The 19,452-nt window shown below is 46.3% G+C and overlaps 1 protein-coding gene across 9 annotated transcripts in view; it reads left to right on the top strand.

Moving 5' to 3' along the window:
* Positions 1 to 19,452, top strand: part of Svil (supervillin) — a 185,428-nt gene that overhangs the window by 93,691 nt on the left and 72,285 nt on the right. For 7 of the 9 annotated variants that reach the window (XM_060380646.1, XM_060380643.1, XM_060380650.1 and 4 more), the window contains 2 exons: positions 16,077 to 16,134; positions 18,428 to 18,519. Coding sequence is in view for 2 of the 9 variants with exons in the window: in XM_060380651.1 (XP_060236634.1) it covers positions 14,367 to 14,427; positions 16,077 to 16,134; positions 18,428 to 18,519 (211 nt within the window). In the remaining 7 variants the exon portion in view is untranslated. Of the gene's footprint in view, positions 1 to 14,060; positions 14,428 to 16,076; positions 16,135 to 18,427; positions 18,520 to 19,452 lie in introns of those variants that run through there. The other 2 variants (XM_060380651.1, XM_060380652.1) reach the window with 2 other exon arrangements.

The following is a 19,452-nucleotide window of genomic DNA, read 5'->3' as shown; positions in this document are numbered from 1 at the left end:
CATGGGAGGGTCCTCACTGAGAAAGAGCATCCATGGAAGAGGACAGGCACATGGCCTGTCTGCTCTCATGTGTGGCGCCTGCTGGCATGCACACAGTTGGCGTCACCACATGACCGCAGCCACCAAAAGGTTCGCGGTACAGAAGAGGGGGTCTGGGGCCTGTATCCTGAGGTTTTCCTCTGTGCACAGAGGATCCTGGGAGTGACACGATGTCCCAGGCTCCCTGAGCGCTGTGACACCCCCCTCAGCTAAAGGCAGAGGAAGGGCTGAATGGTGAGTGTGGCATGCAGGCAGAGTCCCCACAAGTGCTCACGAATCTGCTGTCACTCTGGAGTGATGAACCGAGGACACAGCATGATGGCAGAGAGCTGTGAGGTGGCAGAGGTACCGTGTATGACCCTCAGTGGGCTGGAAAGAGCAACAGAACCTGTGCAGTGTGCATTTTCACCCAAGAAGGTGATTGTAAAGCATCCCACAAGTCTTTTTGGATTTGATTTTTGCATTTGTCATTGATCTCTCTCCACTGGGGAACTGGGCAGTGAGCTGAGGGGAACAGACAGCGATTGCCTGTGTGTTCGTGCCTTTCAATCTTGCTGACTCTCACTGCCGTTGCAGTCTGGGGCTGACATCCGGCCGCTATCTTACATGAGCAGCCCCTCCGCACCTTACTGTCCTGCCAGGACTCCTCCACAGCAGAGCCGAGCTGTCTTGAGAGTCCTGGGTGGTCTCAGTTCTACCCTGAGCAGCCTTTTCTTAAATAATGCAAAAACGTTAATATAATTTAATATGTAACTAAAGAATTGTTTTCACGCATGTTCTCTTAACTGTGTAAATATCAACATGGCTGCTGTCAGAACGTGGTAGGTCCGCTGCTGAGATTAGGGCTGTGGTCTTGGCAACACCAACATCTGGATCACCAAGATCACCAACAGCTGGATCACCAAGTTTGGCCTGAGCTTTACCTCCGAGTAAAACTGTTAAACAGCAGTAAGTTAGAGCCTAAGAGTTCCTTTCCCCCGAGTTCTGAAAGTGAGTGGGATTTGAATCTGTCTCCACCATCTCTCTTTCCCGTCCTAAAAGCTAAGTGTTGTGTCGGAGGATGTGAACAAGGCCTTACGTTTAGATGAATAATTTGAACTGCGTTGAGACACAGCGCGTAATAATTGCACAAAATTTGCCCGATGGTCAACTGTCTTTTTGTTTTTCCTCTCAAAAGACTGTTCCCTGCCGTGTTTAGCATGGCTGCAGGTGCTGACAATTGCGAAGGGTCACAGAATAGGACTTGTAGAATGCTCTCTCTTTCCTCTATGGCCATGAGGTTCTTCGCTGTGGCCCCTTGTTAGTTGAAGGCCCGTTATGGGTCCCCACTGTCAGCCAGAGGGTCTTAGCAACAAGGTGCGATGGTGTTTTGAACAGAGTTGTCAACTTACACATATTCAGCATTCGGGGGTTTGTTTGGTTTTGTCTGTTTGTTTCTTTGACGTGTTCTGCTACGTAGCTCTCACTGGTGCTGGTTTGGAACGTTGACTGTGTAGACCTGTCTGGCCTCGAACTCACAGAGAGCCACATGCTCCTGCCTTCCGGGGGCTGGGATTAAAGGCCTGTGCCATCATGCTCGGCCTCTTGTCAGGGAATCGCAGTGACCTTATTTTACTTGAAAATAGGTACTAGGCTGACAAATAGAATGTGCATATTTCAATAAGCACGTGAAAACTGCCGTGTTTTTAACATGCGGTGAATGTACACGTAGGTTCTAGGTTCCATATCAGGGGCCACAATCCCAGCCTGCTGCACCCCCTCCAGCACTCAGAATGGGTGTCAGCAATCGGCAGAGCCCATGGGTACACACTGTCGCCCCCAGAGCCTGCTGGAGGCTGCCACGTGACCTCATCCAGGGCCCTCTCCGCTTTAACAGCTGAAGTGTCCCCACCATGAGGACTCACACAGTCAGGACCACTGTCATCCCATCCTGCTTTTAAAACCCCAAATGCCAAGGTTCTGGGCAAGGAGACAGAGTCAGGGCCCTGCAGTTTGGGTGTCAGACGTGAGGCTCCGGAACACAGTGTTCACACAGTTGTAATGTTTACATACAAAACCTTTATTACCGTACATCCGTTTTTATAGTGAGACCTATTAACTGGTTTTTATGAGACTGCTTCACTTTTATAACTGTAAATGTTTCAGTTTATAATGGACAGTTAAACACGACAACGCCCATTTACTTGGCGAGAAAACCCCTTGGTTAGGATTGCAGTTGGATCCCCCAGCACACAAGACGCTGGAGGAGGGTGTGGTGGGAAACGGTGGAAGAAAGCGGGGTGCTGAAGAAAGGACACGATACTAGGCAGTCACAGGGCTGGGTGTTCGATGGTTCTCATAGGCAAAATCTACTGCCCAGGATGTGAACACGCGGCCCACGGGGTTGCATTATATTAGGCATTTGATTTGGGAGCCTATTGCTGTGTCACAGCCCAGGACACCTAAGAGAGTGCGCTGGGAATGTTTGTTGAATAAGTAACTGAGCAAAGTTTCTAACTTTCAACTTTGTACGTATCTTGGAGACATCCAAACGGTTTCAAACAAAAATATCTTCCCCTCCAGATTTGTTAATGATTTGTCAACCTTTGGAAAATGGAAAAAATAAAAAATAAAATATAAATAAAATAAAAGCACCAATTTCTTCCCTTTGGAAAATGGAAAAAATAAAAAATAATAAAATAAAATAAAAGCACCAATTTCTTCCCTTTGGAAAATGGAAAAAATAAAAAATAATAAAATAAAATAAAATAAAATAAAATAAAATAAAAGCACCAATTTCTTCCCACCACTAGGGGTCAGCATAGTGCAGCGAGGGGAATGGTTTTGTTTTTTAAGGACTTCTTTACAAAGGCAAAGCCAGTACTTTTAGCGGATTGTCTTAGCTGGGTCTAAGGGGACTGAGTTACTTAGCGCTGTGGAAGGAATCTTACATTTTAAACTTAGCACAGGGTAAGCATGTGTCTCAGTTAAAAATACATCCATGAAAATAGCCTGATAATGTGTTTAAAAATAACGTCTTATAAATAGAGAGCAAACAATGAGTTGGCCTGTGTGTGTGTGTGTGTGTGTGTGTGTGTGTGTGTGTGTGTGTGTGTACATGCTGGGCAAGTGGTATACTGAGCCCTGATTTCGTCTTTAATGATTTTAAGAACATTTCCTAGCACCTATTAAACTATATTTGCTCTAAAGACAAAAGTTAAAATGTACAAGTTGAACTGGAGAAGCACCCTTTCCTCCTAACAGGAAAAGGTCCTGACAAAGCCCCTTGTTCTGCGTGGTTTCAACATGGGACCAGGGTCTGCAACCCCAGGGCCAGGTGGCAGCCTAGGATGGACAGGTGTGTGAATAGCTAGCTGGAGGGGGTGGGGGGCTATCTAGGTGCCTGGCTCTACATGGGCGAGGGGGCTGGCAGGGTCCTTGTTGTTAAGGGCAGAGGCAGAGGCTTTATTTAATGTGTGTAATGAATGTGGTACGCGCATGTATATACATACATAGACACATATATGCACATATATATGACACACGTGCATCTATGTGTGCGGGCACTAATGTTCATGCTCTTACACCTGTGGAGGCCAGACAAGGACAGTTGGTGTGCTGCTTTGTCCCTCTGCACTTTATTCTGTTTGGACAGGCTTTCTCACCAAATCTGGAGCTCACTGTTTGGGCTGGACTGGCTGCCCTAAAGGCCCCCGTGACCCTCCTGCGTCCCTTCTCAACAGCGCTGGGTTAAATGTGGACTTTTGGGTAACTCCGTGTGTATCCTCAGACTGTCATCTGGGAAACTGGAGTCCCTGCCTGGATTCTTCATCTTGCTAATAAAAAAGAATTTAGAAACAGGTTCAAAAGGAAGCCCAAGAAGGGTTTTATTAGAGTTTTGAGAAAAAATAAAACAATACTGGATAATCAACCTCAATAGTCTTGGGAGGAAGGAAATGGAGAAGAGAAAGCTGTGCTTTTTGAGTAAAAATCCAAGAAAGCCGGCAGGCTCAGCTGTGGGGTTGCATGGTGAGCCAACAAACACATAGTGGAAGGCTGCAGGCCAAGCGCTTCAGAAACCCACGGAGAAAGTCCAGTGTGTCTAGGAAAGCCTGCCCAGGCTTTGGCCAGTATCTGAAAGAAAAGGAAACGTTCTGCTAAACCTGGACAGGCCATAGTGCTGCATGGTGGAGGCCTGCAAGCCTCAGTCTGGAGAATGCCTCAGTCAAGGGGTAATTATTCCTCCCATCTCCTTGAGGTGGCCTCCAGTGAATTGTTTTCCTGTGGGGCAGACCGCTGGCTAGGGGATCGGCAGGCCCAGCTGTATTTTCTGTTAAGTGGAGGAGGCAAACTTGTATAATGTTTTGGGTAGTTTAGAAAGCCAAGTCCCCACGGCTAGGTAGAATATAGATTCTGTTCTTTTGACCTGGAAGAAGCAGCTCTCTCTTCATCGGCCTCAACAAAACCCAGATACCTTCATCTTTTTCTGTGGAAACTTAAATCCTAAGGAGTGTCTAAGCTGATGTTTCCTTTCCTAGTGTTTCCAGGACACTGGAGTTCATTAACAGACCGTAAATGCCTGAAAGAAGACTGAAGCACACCTCTTGGAAGATGTGGGAATTGCCTGGTTTACCTAATTTAGAAAAGCCAAAGCAGATACCTCCAGGGTCAAGGCTGTGAGCTGAAGAAGCCATGCTTTGCACTGAGCAGTGCTCAGGGATAGACTTGTGATGTTGAGATCTCTGTGGCAGGAACTTCCAGTCACCTCCACCACAGAATCCCCTTAGATTAAGGACAACTAGAAGCTGACGTGGCATCCCCACCGGTAACACGTTAGCCTGGGATAGCCCTCTGTTTTTCCTGGTTCTTGGCTCAAGCCCCACAAACTCTGTTCCCCACAGAAGCATAGAATGTCTGCCCCCTGTTAACCAAGAAATTACAGAGGTGCTGTGCCAGTGCAAAACTGCTCACGTTGGACACAGTAATGGAAGGCAGAGTGCGACAATGGAGCTGTCGGGGTTTGGCCACACATTGGCCCTGTGCAACTCTGAATTCCAGTTCCCTTGAATTCTGCCCCCGAATGTGTTTCTATCTCCTTCACCTGCCCTTCCCAGCTTTGCCCCAGTTTCCGAGCTCCTGTGAGACCCTGTTGCAAGTTTAGAAGTTCATATTTAAAACTGGGGAGCATGTAAGAATCCCGGTGAACCCTGCCGAGAGTGGAATGCCCACTGAATGACAAAGGGGCAGATGGCTGGAGCCTAGAGAATGCCTGAGCAGGCAGCACAGTCCTACTTCTTCTCCTTATATAGAAGCACAAGGGCCTTGGGGCCTAGAGTCTCTGAGCTGAATCTTAATAGAATCAGAATAATGAACGTTTGTATCTAAGTATAGTTTGATCAACACCCCAGCTTCCTTCCCCGAAAATACAGACATGGAATTTTTTTTTTTTTTTTTTTTTTTTGTGGCTGTCAGCTTATTTTCTGGAATGCTGTAGCCTGTTGGCTGCACCTGGCCCAGGGAATTAGTTGTAGAGCAGCTAGGACATGTGTGCATTTGCCACAGTTGGTTGCTATTTTGAAGGCAGGGAACTGCCTGGAGACATGTGCTAAGTAAGTTCTTAGTTCTCTGATGAACCTTCAAAAAGGCTGGGAGAAGTCCAGGAGAAAGGGCAGTTTCCAGGCCACTGGGGAAGGGGCCTTTACTTCAGCCCTTAGACCCCTTCAGTAGTGTCTGGCCTCTCTGCTGGCAGGACTTTCTATTCTGTCAGTGGACCTCAGTGTAGCCCTTTCAGAGGTTTTGGCAAAGGGTAACCCTTTGTCTGCTAAAGGTAGGCTCCTGCTCTCCCTGCCAGCCAGTTTGCAGGGTAAATAGTGGATGACCTATAAGCTAGCCAGTTAACTTGCAGATGACCTTATTAGGCAGCCCCAGGAGGCTGGTGTCTGAGGACAGGCTGGCAGGGCCTGCTGCAGTGGACTCAGATTCTGTGAGGAGCAGGAGAGACATGCCCTGGAGACATGGCCTAGTACCGTTCAGTTAATTATAGCCCTCTGCAATGACAGGAATATGTGGGCTCGTTGGCAGGCATGCTTTATGGTATGGTTTTCCTGGGGCTCTTTCTACTGTGCAGCTTGTACTGATTTACTCTGTGAACTTTATCAGAAATGTCTTTTTCCCTTTGGGGGCTGGGATGGAGGTGTACTATAAAACCTAGGACCTCAAGCACGCTAGGCAGACACTCAGTGACAAAGGACAGAGGTCGATGGGGTGAGGGGGTGGCTCAATGTTCCTGCCTGGGGCTCTGACTTCTACCCCATGTTCATACTCCCACAAAGGTGGATGGGAAGAACTGACTCCACAGAGTTGTCCTCTGACTTCTGCACAATTGTCTTGGCGCTTGAGCTCAGACATACACATGAATGATGATGATGATGAATAAACTTTTTAATGCTGGAGGGACATTGAAATGAATTTTAAAAGAAAAGATTTGATGTTAAGGAACAGCCACTCTCATGCATGCATGCATGTTCACATGTTTTGCTTTTTTTGTCTTGTTTTCATTTGGGGTACTGGGATAGAACTCAGGGCTCCAGCGTTGCATGAGCCCATGTTTTGCCTTTTCAAGGGTAAGACAGTGAATCACTGACTCTGTGATTTATGTTGCTTTGTTTAATTGTGCTTAAGTGTCTTAACTGCTGTGAAGTGACAAGCTACACTGGAACAGCAACAACAATAATATTAAACATCCTTTTGTGTAGGACAGCACCACTTCAGTTCAGCTTCCAGGATTCAGATCCTCACAGTGACCCTCTAGCTTTTCTTTCTTTGCGGTCCTGGGTGGGTCTTAGGTTTCAAGGACTTGTCTCTTCATTCTACCTAGAGAGAACTGCCTTTGAGTGGTTGATTGGCCCACAGGAAGCAAGAACAATGCTTCAAAAGAATCAGTGGGTAACTGGTGGTTTGAGGGCTTTGGTACTTTATTTAAAAATGCATCTTTGGCTTGTCTTTTTTTTTTTTTTAGTCTGGAAACTCACTAAAGGAAGGAAGGAACTCATTTGGTCGCATAGTGTCCAGTGTCCTTCAGGCATTGGTTTCCAGGACTCCCAGAGGAGACTCAAGCCCAAGGGTGCTAAGGCACTTTGCACAGCATTTCATGGTATTCACATGTGATATAAACACACCCTCCTCTAAACCATCTCTAGATATAACCACCTGTTACACTGTATTGTTAGGGCTTCTAGTGCTGCAATAAAACAGTATGACCAAAGAGCAAGTTGGGGAGGAAAGAGTTTATTCAGCTCATGCTCCCACAGCACTGACCATCACTGAAGGAAGTTGACACAGAACCTGGAGGCAGGAGCTGATGCAGAGGCCATGGAGGGGTGCTGCTTACTGGCTTGCTCCTTGTGGCTTGCTCAGCCTGCTTTCTTACAGAACCCGGGATCACCAGCCCAGAGGTGACACCACCCACAATGGGCTGGGCCTTCCCGCATTGACCATTAAGAAAATGCCTTATGGCCAGATCTTATGGAGGCATTTTCTCAATTGCGGGTCCCTCCTTTCAGATAACTCTAGCTTGTGTCAAGTTGACGTAAGACTAGCCAGAAACAGGTGGTCATTGCAAACAGGCACAGATGTCATCATAGATTTAACTGCGTCTTTGGTCCAGGGGTATGGAGAACTGACTGTGTACACTGCAGAAGTCAGGAAAGGTCAAGGGCTATAAGAATAAAGCAGCTTGGGGGATTGAAGCCAGACCTCAGACGTGCCAAGCAAGTGCTCTCCCACTGAGCTGTGTCCCAATGGGGATGAGGTGCCAGCTGAACTGGGAGAATTCTACCAATAATGGGACACTAGCCTCCAGTTCACACCTTAATCTCACAATGCTGAATGCTCTGTACATCCTGGGCAGCCCTTTCTTGCATGAGCTTCAGATGGACAGTGATATGGTGGCTGTTGGGTTATATGTGGAAATGGAAATCGAGACCGTGGGATTATGAGTACCTGTGGAAAGCAAGAGAGAGAGGCAGACAGACAAGAATATGATTGATGAGGGAAGAAAGAAAGAAAGAGAGAGAGAGAAAGAGAGAGAGAGAGAAAGAAAAAGAAAGAAAGAAAGAAAAAGAAAGAAAGAAAGAAAGAAAGAAAGAAAGAAAGAAAAGAAAGGGGGAGGGGAGATAGATAATGGATGGATGAATGGGTAGATAGGTAGATAGATAGATAGATAGATAGATAGATAGATAGATAGATAGATAGATAGATAGATAGTTTTATATGCCTTTCCATCTCACTGTCTGTGGTCCTTGAGGCCACATATGAGGAAATGCTGGGATACCGCATCTCTATTCCTAGGTATTTCTACCTGTCCTAAAACACGCTGCGATATATTTTAGCTCAACATATGATGAGAATCTGGAGGTCAGGTGTGGTTTCTTATGCTGAACTTTGGAGATAGTTTTGGTGCTGGCAGAGACTGCCCAAGGCCTCCCTTCCTGCCGCCTATTGGTTTGGCAGGATCCATTTACACCTTTGCTCCAGTCAGTCCACCTCCTTCGTAGATAAGCTCCCTCAGCAGCACTTTTTCCAGGCAGCGTTCCCTTTCTGACCCCGTGTCATCTGAGTTGGGCATCACACAGCTTTTACAGTGATATTTCAGCTTTGGGCCCTGCTGTAATCCCATTGGGCTGGGGAGGCTTTCATGCCTGACAAGAATGTGGCTTGATACCATTTGCCTTATATACCAGGGACTGAACAGTCTTGTTTGTATAACATGTCTAGCCATTTCAACCCAGCAAGGACTGGGTCTTCCATTTTCCTGTACAGTCTAACCTTGATCTGCTTTCCTGTGCCAGCGACACCTGAGCAAAGCGACACACTGGAGCATTCATCTTTCCCCAGCATTCCTTCACAGTTAGCAAATGTCCTGGGAACCTCCTCTGAGGGATTGGGGTGCATACTGGGTACCAACTAATGACGTCAGTGGGAAGCATTGGCAGCCTCTGGATGGCAGAATGTGGGTCGTTGCCACTGTTGTTAAGATGCCCTTCAAGGGGCCCAGGGACGGTTAAAGCTTCCTCTGCTCACTCTCCTATAGTTCTGGAACATCTGCGATCCATCAGGTATTGTGCTCACCATGCACTGGGAGCCTCGTAAAAAGCCCTCCTGGTAATTTGGTGTTTCCTTGCATTTGTTCATGTAAAAGCCATCAAGGAGTGAGTACGGAGGGGTGGGTGTTGGCAGGAACCGTCCTCCACTCCTGCCGCATGCTATCCCCACGGTACTTCATATTCTGCACAGTAAATGCTGGGACTTTTTGGCTAAGTCCTGTGGCGGAACCTTTGTGGGTTGATGTTTCACACATGTCACACTGGCCCGTAAGTGCTGCTCTCCGACACTCTGGGCATGCCTCAGACATCATCTCCTCTTCCTGGACTTCTTCCCTCCCTAACCCTGTATTTGACTTTTGGAGGGACCCCAGAAAAATGGTGTCAGGCAGTATTTGGCTGGTCCGTTTCAGTTAGTGTAATAACCTTGGTTTCACGCATGTAGCATGTGTCAGAACACCATTCCTCATGTTTCACTGTATGCATATTTCAGTTTCATTTTACCTTTTTGCCCAGCTGTTCACGTTGTGAAACTGGCAGGCAAGTTCACTGAGGGCCTGGTGCATTCTGGGTGGATACATGCATTGTTGAACTGTGCCCTCATTCCCATGGTGCTTTTTAAACATGGACCTCCTGTTGCTCCTCTGCTTTCACTCCAGGAATCCCTTGTCCATTTGCTGAGGGACCTGAACCTTTTTTCCCAAGAGTCATTAGAAAGAGACCATAATTCAACTCGAAGTCTATATGATTAATTTTCGTGACAATTGTTGACACTATTCATTTGAAGTTTTATTTCAAAGACACTAATAACTCTTTCAGAAGGTTTCAGTAAGCCTTTGCATCAAAAAAGGAACCCTGCCATATAAAAAGGCTGGCATGGTTTTCTTTCAACACATCTGATAAAGAAGTAGCTGTGAGTTGTAATATATCTTATTGTTGAAAGTATTTCTGCCCTTTCATCCCTGTAGACACAGCCTGTTTTAAATTACGTTATGTCATTGTGGAAGGTAAAATTTTATTTGCAGCTTGTTCGAAATATTAGCATGAAACAGAATCCGCAGAAAGCACACAGTGGGGAAATTAGACTAGAATGAGGAATGTGGAATGTGTGAAGAGCTCGTATGTGATAAAAGGGAAATGAAAGAGCCTAAATGGGCTCCCTCTGTTGGGACTACCTCAAGTCAGGCCTTTATACCTCAGATTAAGCACATAAATAAAATCCCCCCCAAGAACATGAGACTACCATTTATCGCTGTTCTGGCATGCAGCGTACTCCTTTGTGAGACAATAAAACTCTATCTTCAGCCTTGGAATTTCAAGCCAGCCATCATTCCTAGAAGCATATGCGAGCATTTGGTAAAATCGTTTCTGTGGCACATCTTGATTTTAGAAATTGTCCCTAGCTCACAGTAGTATATATCTGGACAGTGTTGTCCATTTCTGTTCACTCAGTTTTCTTGAAGGCTGGAAGTGCTTTTGTCCTCATTGGGATGTGCAAGCTGGCACAGGAGCCAAATGTGCACCAGGTCTCCACAATGTGTGTGTGTGTAGTTTCCATGTGGGGTCAGTGATGCGCTTCTGCTTAAGAGTGAGGCCACATATGTCTTTGCTGATTCTACCTCACTGTCGTTCCCCTCTCTTGCTTTCTTTAGTCTCTCCAGAGAATTTGGCTTTTAGAAACACATTTTCAGGACTGGGGATGTATCTCGGTTGGAATGCCTGAAGCCCTGGGTTCAACCCCAAGTGTTGTATAAACTGGACAAAGCTGTGGTACCTGCCTGTAATCCCAGCACGACAGAGGTAGAGTGGGAAGACTTCAAAGTTCAGTTTCAGCCTTTGGGCTACAGAGTGAGTCTGAGGCCAGCCTGAAATACCTAAGACCCTGTCTCAGAGGAGAGGGTGGGAGGCAGGGAGGGAGGAAAATAAAGCAAAAATGAAGGAAGGACGTTTTCTAAGTCACCCATCTATGGGTGTGTATATATTATACCTGTCATGTAGTTAGTTCCTCTGTGCTAGACATAACCATGGCCATTTTGAATCAGAGCATCTATGATCCCCAGCAGGAGACTCTCAGGATACCATGCCTGTTAACACTCCCTTATGAGGACCCTCACAAGGCCCCTCTCTGGGTTATGTGGTAGATGAACATTGACTGAGGGATTCTTTGGTAGATAACTTCCAGGGACTGCAGCTTCCTTGGTGTCACTGATACCCTGTGGGTAACCCCTCCCCCAGACTCCCTGTGCAGGAGCCGGTCAACCCACTGATATACCACAGTGCCCTCGGGGGCAGTCTTCTCTTTGGTGTGCCCATCTCTCACTGGCTACGGTATCTACCCAGAAATGTCCCCGTACCATCCGCCTCAGCTTTCTTGTCTGCAAATGGGGTTATGGCACCTGCCTGCATATGCCAGAGCATAGACCCTCCCTGGCAGGCTTTGGGAGTTACAGTGGGTCTAGGAAGCAAGCATCAAGCATGGAAGCAAGGACCTGATGGATTCAGGTCTTCACATCATCACAAAGCCACTTATCAGTTAGGGGTTGCTCATCTCCTTCCTGGTTGGCCCCATTTTCATTTCTCCATCATAGGCACCTCTACAAGGACAGCTGTCTCTTGTATGGCAAGGGCCCCCCTTAAGGTTATTTTTATAAAACTGGTTTGTTTCTCAGTTTCTCTCTTAACCTGGCTACCACATAGATAATTGAGACTCTACTGTATTATTTTAACAAGCTTCACAGCACAATCCTGAGCAATATTAACTCTGTTTCTAACCGTCTAAGCTGATCTGGTTTCCTCCCAGCCTACATCCCAGAGATACTTGCATTTTGTAGCTTTCTTGTTCAGCTCCTCTTTCTGATGCCCTTTGAACCTCTCCTGTGTCCGAATCCCCTACTTTCTCCTCTAACTTCTCCTCCCCTGGCTGGCAGGAAGTCCAGTCCTATTTTCGCCCCTGCTCAGCAATTGGCTATAAGCTGTTTTATTGGCATATCAGGGAACAATTGGGGAGCAGTGTTTGTACAACATTGAGACGGGAGATTCTAAGAACAAGGATTACGGCCAGATATGGAGGCTACAGAACTCAGCGTTTGAATTACACAATAACCTTATGCCTACAGGCCCTCATAGTCTGAGTTACAGCAGTGAGCTGTGCTGTGCTGTGCTGTGCTGTGCTGTGCTGTGCTGTGCTGTGCTGTGCTGTGCTGTGCTGTGCTGTCCTGTCCCTGGGAGCTAACACCTCTGCCCTTAGTCATCTCTCACAGCAAATATTCCTTACCCATTAAACCATCTCCCCAGGCCCTCATGGATGCTTTCTTTTGACATGAAATGTAGGTTTCTTTGATCTTACTTGGTTTCCTACACATAGAATATTTAGTAATTAATGTTTCTACCCATTGTTTCATAAAGAATTTTTTCCCTTCCTTCCATGAAGTCCGTCTGCTTTGTGTCAGGGCTAATAGGCAAGGCCAAAAAATCTAGTCAATTTTGCAATCTCTTTCTTCTGGTTTTATTCCAGGCATTGTTTCCCATAGTCTGCAGAGTTTATGTGACATCCATTCCGTGTCCAGGCCATGAGCTTTCAGCAGTTTCCCTCATAGTCAACTGTATTCACAATACTTACAGTGTTCCTCCATGGGTTTTATTTTTTAAAGTTTTATTTTTAACAGCCCTATCTATCATATTTCTTCCTGGGCTTATAAGAGGTAACTAAGCGTATAGAGAAAAACCCCAAAAGGCCCCTGTCATTGGCATTTTACAGTATCACATTGTCTTAGCTCCTCTTATCCCTGTAAAATACCTGACAGAGGCAACTTAAGAGAGAAAGGATTTATATTGGCTCATGGCTCAAGAGAATACAGTTCATCTTGACTAGAAGGCACAGTGGGTTCCACTGCTGTGGCTTGTTACCTGAGACTGCTCATGTCTCAGTGGAGTAAGGAGCAGAGAGCTCAGGCAGTAACCCCCGCCAGCCTGTCCCAACATCCCACCTCTGCCAGCCATGCTTTCTTCCTTAAACGATCCATAACCTCCCCAGACAGCGACCAAGCGTTCCTATACACGAGAGGGCAGAGAACATTTTAGTTCCAAAGAGTAACACACTGGTCCATCCATTTGTCCATCCGTACACTGGATCTGATTTTCAGCTGAAGTGTATTTGTGTCTTAGCTGATCTGGTTTGATGATAGGCTCTAAAGACCAAAGCAGCTGTTTAACTCTTAGGGAAAAAAAACCAAACATTTCCTTATTTCATATTTCCTATGGTCATTCTGCACATATTTACTGCAGGCCTACTACAGTACAAATACATGTTCAGGACCAAAGCTTCAAAGGCAGACAGACTCAGGGTCCCTGCCACCACACAGAGTTGGGACAAGTAATGCTCTTGACCTGTTAACCCCTGGCCCCATGTCTACCAGTTGTCTCCTAGAAGCAGCTTCCCTCTTCAGCCCTGTTTCCTTACCCTGTAATGGAACCTGTTTCTTGTGAGTTTCCTTAACGCCCCTAGAGAAAAACCAACCCATTTCTAATTGTTGTCGATTGCTTTTTCAAACTCGTTTTCTGCATCCGAGCCCACCAGTTCCGAGCTGCAGTGGGAACAGCAGGCAGCAGCTCACTGCTGAAGCTTAGCAGCTTCTGTCTCAAATTAAAATGTTTGACTCCCCTGGTAATATCTGTCTTTTCTTTTTCCACAGTTTTGCTCATATGTTGCTTATAAATCTTAACTCTTAAGTATGAATTTTTTGGCTCCCAGTTAAGTGAAATATTTTATTTAGTAAAAGCCAAAGCCAAGCTTAGGGCAGCCTGGGAGTACTACGCCACCCCACTGTGCCCCAACAGGTTCCCTCTGCGGAGTTTCTTCTTTGGGGCTATTTGTTTTCAGGCAAAGGGGGAGAGTGCTTTTCAACACTGGCACTGTAGTAAGGTCTCAGCCTCATCTTTTTGGGCAAGGTGCTCTCTGTGGTACCCCGTGGCCTTGCTGTGGCATAATCCGAAATGGCCCTCACCAGAACCCTGTCTGCAGCCGTGTCTCCAGCTCTGATTCTTGCAGTCTGAAGAAGGGTTTTGATTTGTTGCAGCCTTTTGCTCTGTGTTCGTTGTAAGCTCATAGACAGGCATGCTCGGTTGCTCATGCTAGCCCTGCACTCCGGAAACTCGCAACCCAGTTTTGCTTAGACGGACTCAAGGCAATTGCTGGTTGGAAATTAGCTGTCAGATCAGGCTGCTGGAGTCCACCATCTGTGTGCAGCCATGTTCAGAAGCCCAGGGCTTTCCAGCTGCCTGGGAGCCTTCAGATTTTCTGAGAAACAAGGTAAGGCAGGGGAAATATGGAAAATGCATTTCTGTATCCATTTTCTAATGTCTTTGCTGTGGGATCTAGTATTCTCCAGCACCCAGCTCTAGTCCTGCAGCTGTCTGAAAGGATGCTTTAACTATCAGAGTTCCTAACGATAGCTTGTAATTGCTGAAAATGTCTTTTATATTTCTGTTGCTAAACCACAAAAGCTTTTATACAGCAAAAGTTGCTAAACTTTGGATCAAATCTGGATATGCTGAATTGTACCTAAAATATTTTCTGAAACTTCATGTTTTATGTACGAATTTATTTCCAGCAGGCAGTGGTGGGTGAGTCGCTTTTTCTTAATTCTTCCTGTGACACAGTTTGGAGAAAACACTGCCTCTGCAGTGGCTTCCTTTCCAGCCCAGAGAAAGAGAAGTGTTTCCCACCTGATTGCTGTAGCGCTGTTCCATAGTCAGTGTGGTACCGGACAGAAGTGAGATGCTGCGGGTACTTTAAACACTGATTAGAAACCCAGCCATTATCTATGCAGAATATTTCATAGCACACGTGCTCTCTTGGACCAGACTAGAACAATTCGGAACTTCCTTTGGTAACATCTGATAGCTCTTTGATCAGAATTATCTTTCTTTAGATAGTTATGCCGGGATGCTTGTGTGCCTAGAATGAAAGCCTGGGTATCTAACTGGCCTTATTTTCCTGTGCCTTCCTGATGGCCCTAACTTCTAGGACTTGAGATGCGTTCTGATGGATAAAGAAGTGTTGGCATCTGCTATAGCTTGTACGTTTCCCACTCCAAGCTCTGATTCTCAGTAGGAAACCATGAGGGAACATCCTTGGGGGAAGGCGTTTCTGTTCGGGCTCTGCTTGTGTTTGGTCACTGTGCCTAAAGCTGCAAAGCAGATTGCTGGCTGTGAGACCAGTTATAAATCCTGTCTCTGCCTGGTTTTTATTAACACATTCACCCTGGATGTGTGATTTTCCTGTACGGAATTGTTACCAGCTGTCTTTACATCATATATCCTATCTTCAAAACTACAAGAGTCTGTCCAGTGGGATGGCTTAGCAGGCAGCGCTTGCTGCCAAGTTCAATGGCGTGAGCTTTAGTCCAAGGATGGTAGAAAGAACAGGTTGTCCTTTTACCTCCACAATCATACCGTGGCACAAGCGTGCCCACGCTCGTGTGTGTGTGTGTGTGGTGTGTGTGTGTGTGTGTGTGTGTGTGTGTGTGCTGTTGTCTAGATTTTAACAAGGCAGAAGAGACAGAGCCAAGGCTCCCCTTGCTCTTCATGCCCCTCTCACCTCCCCACCCTCTCTAAAGGCATCTCAATTGTACCAAGTGGACTGCATCATTATCTGTGACTCTCTTGTCCAAATGGCTTCATTGTTTTCTTTCCTCTCCTCAGTATATAACTGTTACTTGGTATTTAATTGTTTCAAGTTCTCCTTTTTTCCTGTAACAATTGACATGGCTTTGATGGATGTCAAAGTATGTTTAACACATGATCTGTGCAGACCAGAGCTTTGTGTGTGGGATTCCTGTGTTGAGTTTCTCAGAAGGTATCAGTTTTATTTGGTTATTAATGTCTTTGTTCCCCCCTATTGGAATGTCTTAAGTGGCTTGCAGCTATTTTAACTCCGTGTTCTTTCTTTTCCCTTAGATTTCAACAAGAAAAACTTAGGCTTTCTTGGATTCCCGCATCAAAGAAAAGCTGCAAGGTAACATAGCCTCTGTTCAAGGGCTCTTTGGAGATGTATGGTGCCTTAAAGATGATCCCCTAAATCCCCCCTTTTCTTCTTCAGAGCTGGGAATAGAACTTGGGGCCTCACACATGCTAGGCAAATGCTCTCCAGTGAACTGCATGCCCGACCCTCCAGGCACTTAGATTTCTAACCTATGAGTTTGTTTGGCAGTATGTTTATCTTGGGGTGTTATTTAGTTATCTCTACATTCATACATATGTGCATATAAGCATGCATGCATGCACACACATATATGCACACATATATATGAGCTAGTGGTGTGGCTCAGTGGCACAGTTCCTACTTAGCCTGTGCAAACTACCAAGTTCAGTTCCAAAGCACACTTATATATGTGTATGTGTGTCTGGTTGGATGGATGGATGGATGGATGGATGGATGGACGTGAAGGAGGCTGACTTAACAGTATTTCTAGGCAATATTGACTCTTCTGTACTCTGTGCTGGTTCTGGGAACCAGCTGGGGCCTAGAATGTGTGCTGATGCCATTTGTAATTAATTGCCATCTTAGGAGGTCCCAGTGCTCTTTTCTCTCATCTGCCTCTAAGCTTATGACTCTGTTCATCAGGGATCTTTTGGTTTTTCTAAGAAAGAGTTCAGCCTTGTCCCTTCTGTCCTTTTTTCATTTCCACCCATCTTCCTTTCCTGTCTGTCAGCCCCGTCCTTGTGGGTTCTTGTTGTCCAGCCTTATATCTCTGTCTCACTGCACTTACAGGTGCCTTCCCCTTGGGGCATTATGGGTGCTGATCTAATCTACCTTCTGTTCCCAGCCCCTAATACATGTTGCTCATGTGAAACGGTGTAAAAGCAAAAGCGTGTGTCGCACCAGGCAGCTGCTCCGAGTCCTTAGGCCACTGCCCGTGGCGCAGTCGGACAGTACTGACTATAGGTGCACCGTCGTCCCGATGCATCCGTGTGCTAGGAGGAGCCCAGCCCTGTGCCAGCCTCCCTTCCCCTCAGATGCCCTTGTTCCCCATCAACTGCGGCCCTAACACTTTCCTATGAAGGACGTGATTCCTTCACATTGTAACAATGAGTTGTCTGACTCTGGGTTTCAACTTGGAGAGCGGACCTTATAAACACACCACTTGGGAAAGTCTCTGGTATAGTCCGTGCATATCTAAGAATAAAGTCAATTAGAACCACGGCTTGGGATAGCCGTTCATGTCTATGGCGGGTTTTAATGTCACCTTGGGCACATTCCCTAATGTTTCCCCAGCAGATAATCTTAACGGTAACGAAGCTAATCAATAAGAAAAAGAAAGGAGAGAGGGAGGCATTACTTATTCAAGGATAGGAAAATGTAGAATGTGGAAGTCAAACACTTTAGTGACCTTGGCTCCATGGGGCACTAGACTTGAGAAGCCATGGCTGTGACTTCATGTCCTCTGACTATAGTGGCCTACCTGGCAGAACGCCAAGTTTAAAAGGTGCCACCGGCATAAGGATCTGTGTGCATACAAGAAACACACCAGCAAAGAAAGCCCAAATTATGAGGCAATGGGGTTTCACCTTCTCGTCTACCTTTTGGTGATTAGCAAGAATCCAGCCCTGGTGGAAATATTCAAGGCACAGCAACAACAGCAAAGCAGGTGGGCCAGTTACTGGCCATTTAGATGCCTCCAAGTTGTGTGTACATGGAGTCTTGTGGAGATAATGGGGACCGAGGCTTGAATTAGGGTCAGTATATGTGATAGGATGTGCTCCATTCCTTTATTCGTCTCTCTTTCGCTTCCTCTTGTATTTACAAGTCTTCATGGGCCATTCCTCCCTTTTGCCTATCCTGTTGTTTAGTGATTTGAAGGCATGTGTGATACTAATATAACTTCAGACTGGAAAAAGCCTTAAATACTTTTATACTAATATAATTTAAGACTGCCTTAATTTATGTTGCTTACCTTCTGAGGAAGAAACTGTGGAGCCTAGGATGATTGGGTGGGCTAGCCCAACATACTCCACTATTCTGGGATCAAGAGGGTATTGTCAGGCCGAATAAAGAAATAGAACTCACAGGTTCATCAGTGTTTTCTCCACCACACACATACCACGCTGCTGTTAATGCCGGCGTAATTACATACTTGCGCACACATGCACAAATTATCATATTAAGACAAATGTAAACAAATGAAGAAAGTCACCAGTAAAAGACACATACTTGCGTGTGATGGCACTGTGGGTTTTGTGCTTAGTGTTTGTCATGCAGTATTCAGTCTGCATCTAATTCAAGACTGCATTAATGGGCTAACTTTTAGCTTTCAGAAAGAGTTTCCCTTTGACGAGAAGGAAGAGCCTGCCAGCCTCCGGAGAGGCCTTGATGCCAAGTGTTTAGCTGCCCTCCCTAAAGGTAAGAGCTTCTCTAAATGGCCTGCCAGCACCGGGTGCAGCTCTCCGGGACACTTGCTGAAGGATGCTCACTAGCCCCCAGCCTGTGGTCTCCTCCGTGTCTCGTCCTTCTTCCTTGGAGCACTAGATTATTAGGGGCCTTTCCTGAATTTTGCACCTTGTTCTTCTGCTTATTCTTCCCTCAGGGTCCTCGTTCTCCCATTAACAGGGGATGGGGGCTGTAGCTCAGTTGGTGGGGTGCTCGCCTTGCATGCAGGAGACCTGGCTTTGATGCCCAGCACCATGCAAACAAAGCTTGGTGGCTGAAGCTGTAAGGCCAGGATTTGTGAGGGAGCCAGGAGGGGAAACATAAATTCTACCTCTAGAAAAAAACAAAACAAAAACCCAATTGTTAGGGCTCTAGAGAGATGCCTGCACAGTGGTTGGCAGCACTGGTCTGGCAGAGGGCCTGGGTTAGGTTCTCAGCACCATGTGGTGGCTCACAACCACATGATTCCAGTTTCGAGGACCCAGCAGGCACCAGGCATCAACGTGGTACACACATGCATTTGGGCAAAACATTCATATGCTTAAAAAAAGAGAGAGAGAAAGAGCATACAGTTGGGAGGGTAGGGAAGTGAGGAGGAGCTGGGAAGGTTGGGGGAGGGAGAGACATGATCAAACTGTATTATATGGAAAATATGAAATAAGCCGGGCGTGGTGGTGCACCCCTGTAATCCCAGCACTCGGGGAGGCAGAGGCAGGTGGGATCTTTGTGAATTCCAGGCCACCCTGGTCTACAAAGTGTGTCCAGAACAGCCAAGGCTACGCAGAGAAACCCTGTCTCAACTCCCCTCCCCCCAAAAAGAGAAAAATATGAAATAAAATAATTTTTAAATTGAAATGAACTTTCCCTGAAGGCAGCTGGTGTTCTAAGCTCCCATTACTGTCCATC

Source organism: Meriones unguiculatus, chromosome 3 (assembly GCF_030254825.1).
Source record: "Meriones unguiculatus strain TT.TT164.6M chromosome 3, Bangor_MerUng_6.1, whole genome shotgun sequence".
Taxonomy (NCBI): Eukaryota; Metazoa; Chordata; class Mammalia; order Rodentia; family Muridae; genus Meriones; species Meriones unguiculatus.
Note: the sequence above shows the minus strand (reverse complement) of the source record. Positions and strands in the feature narration are given on the sequence as shown.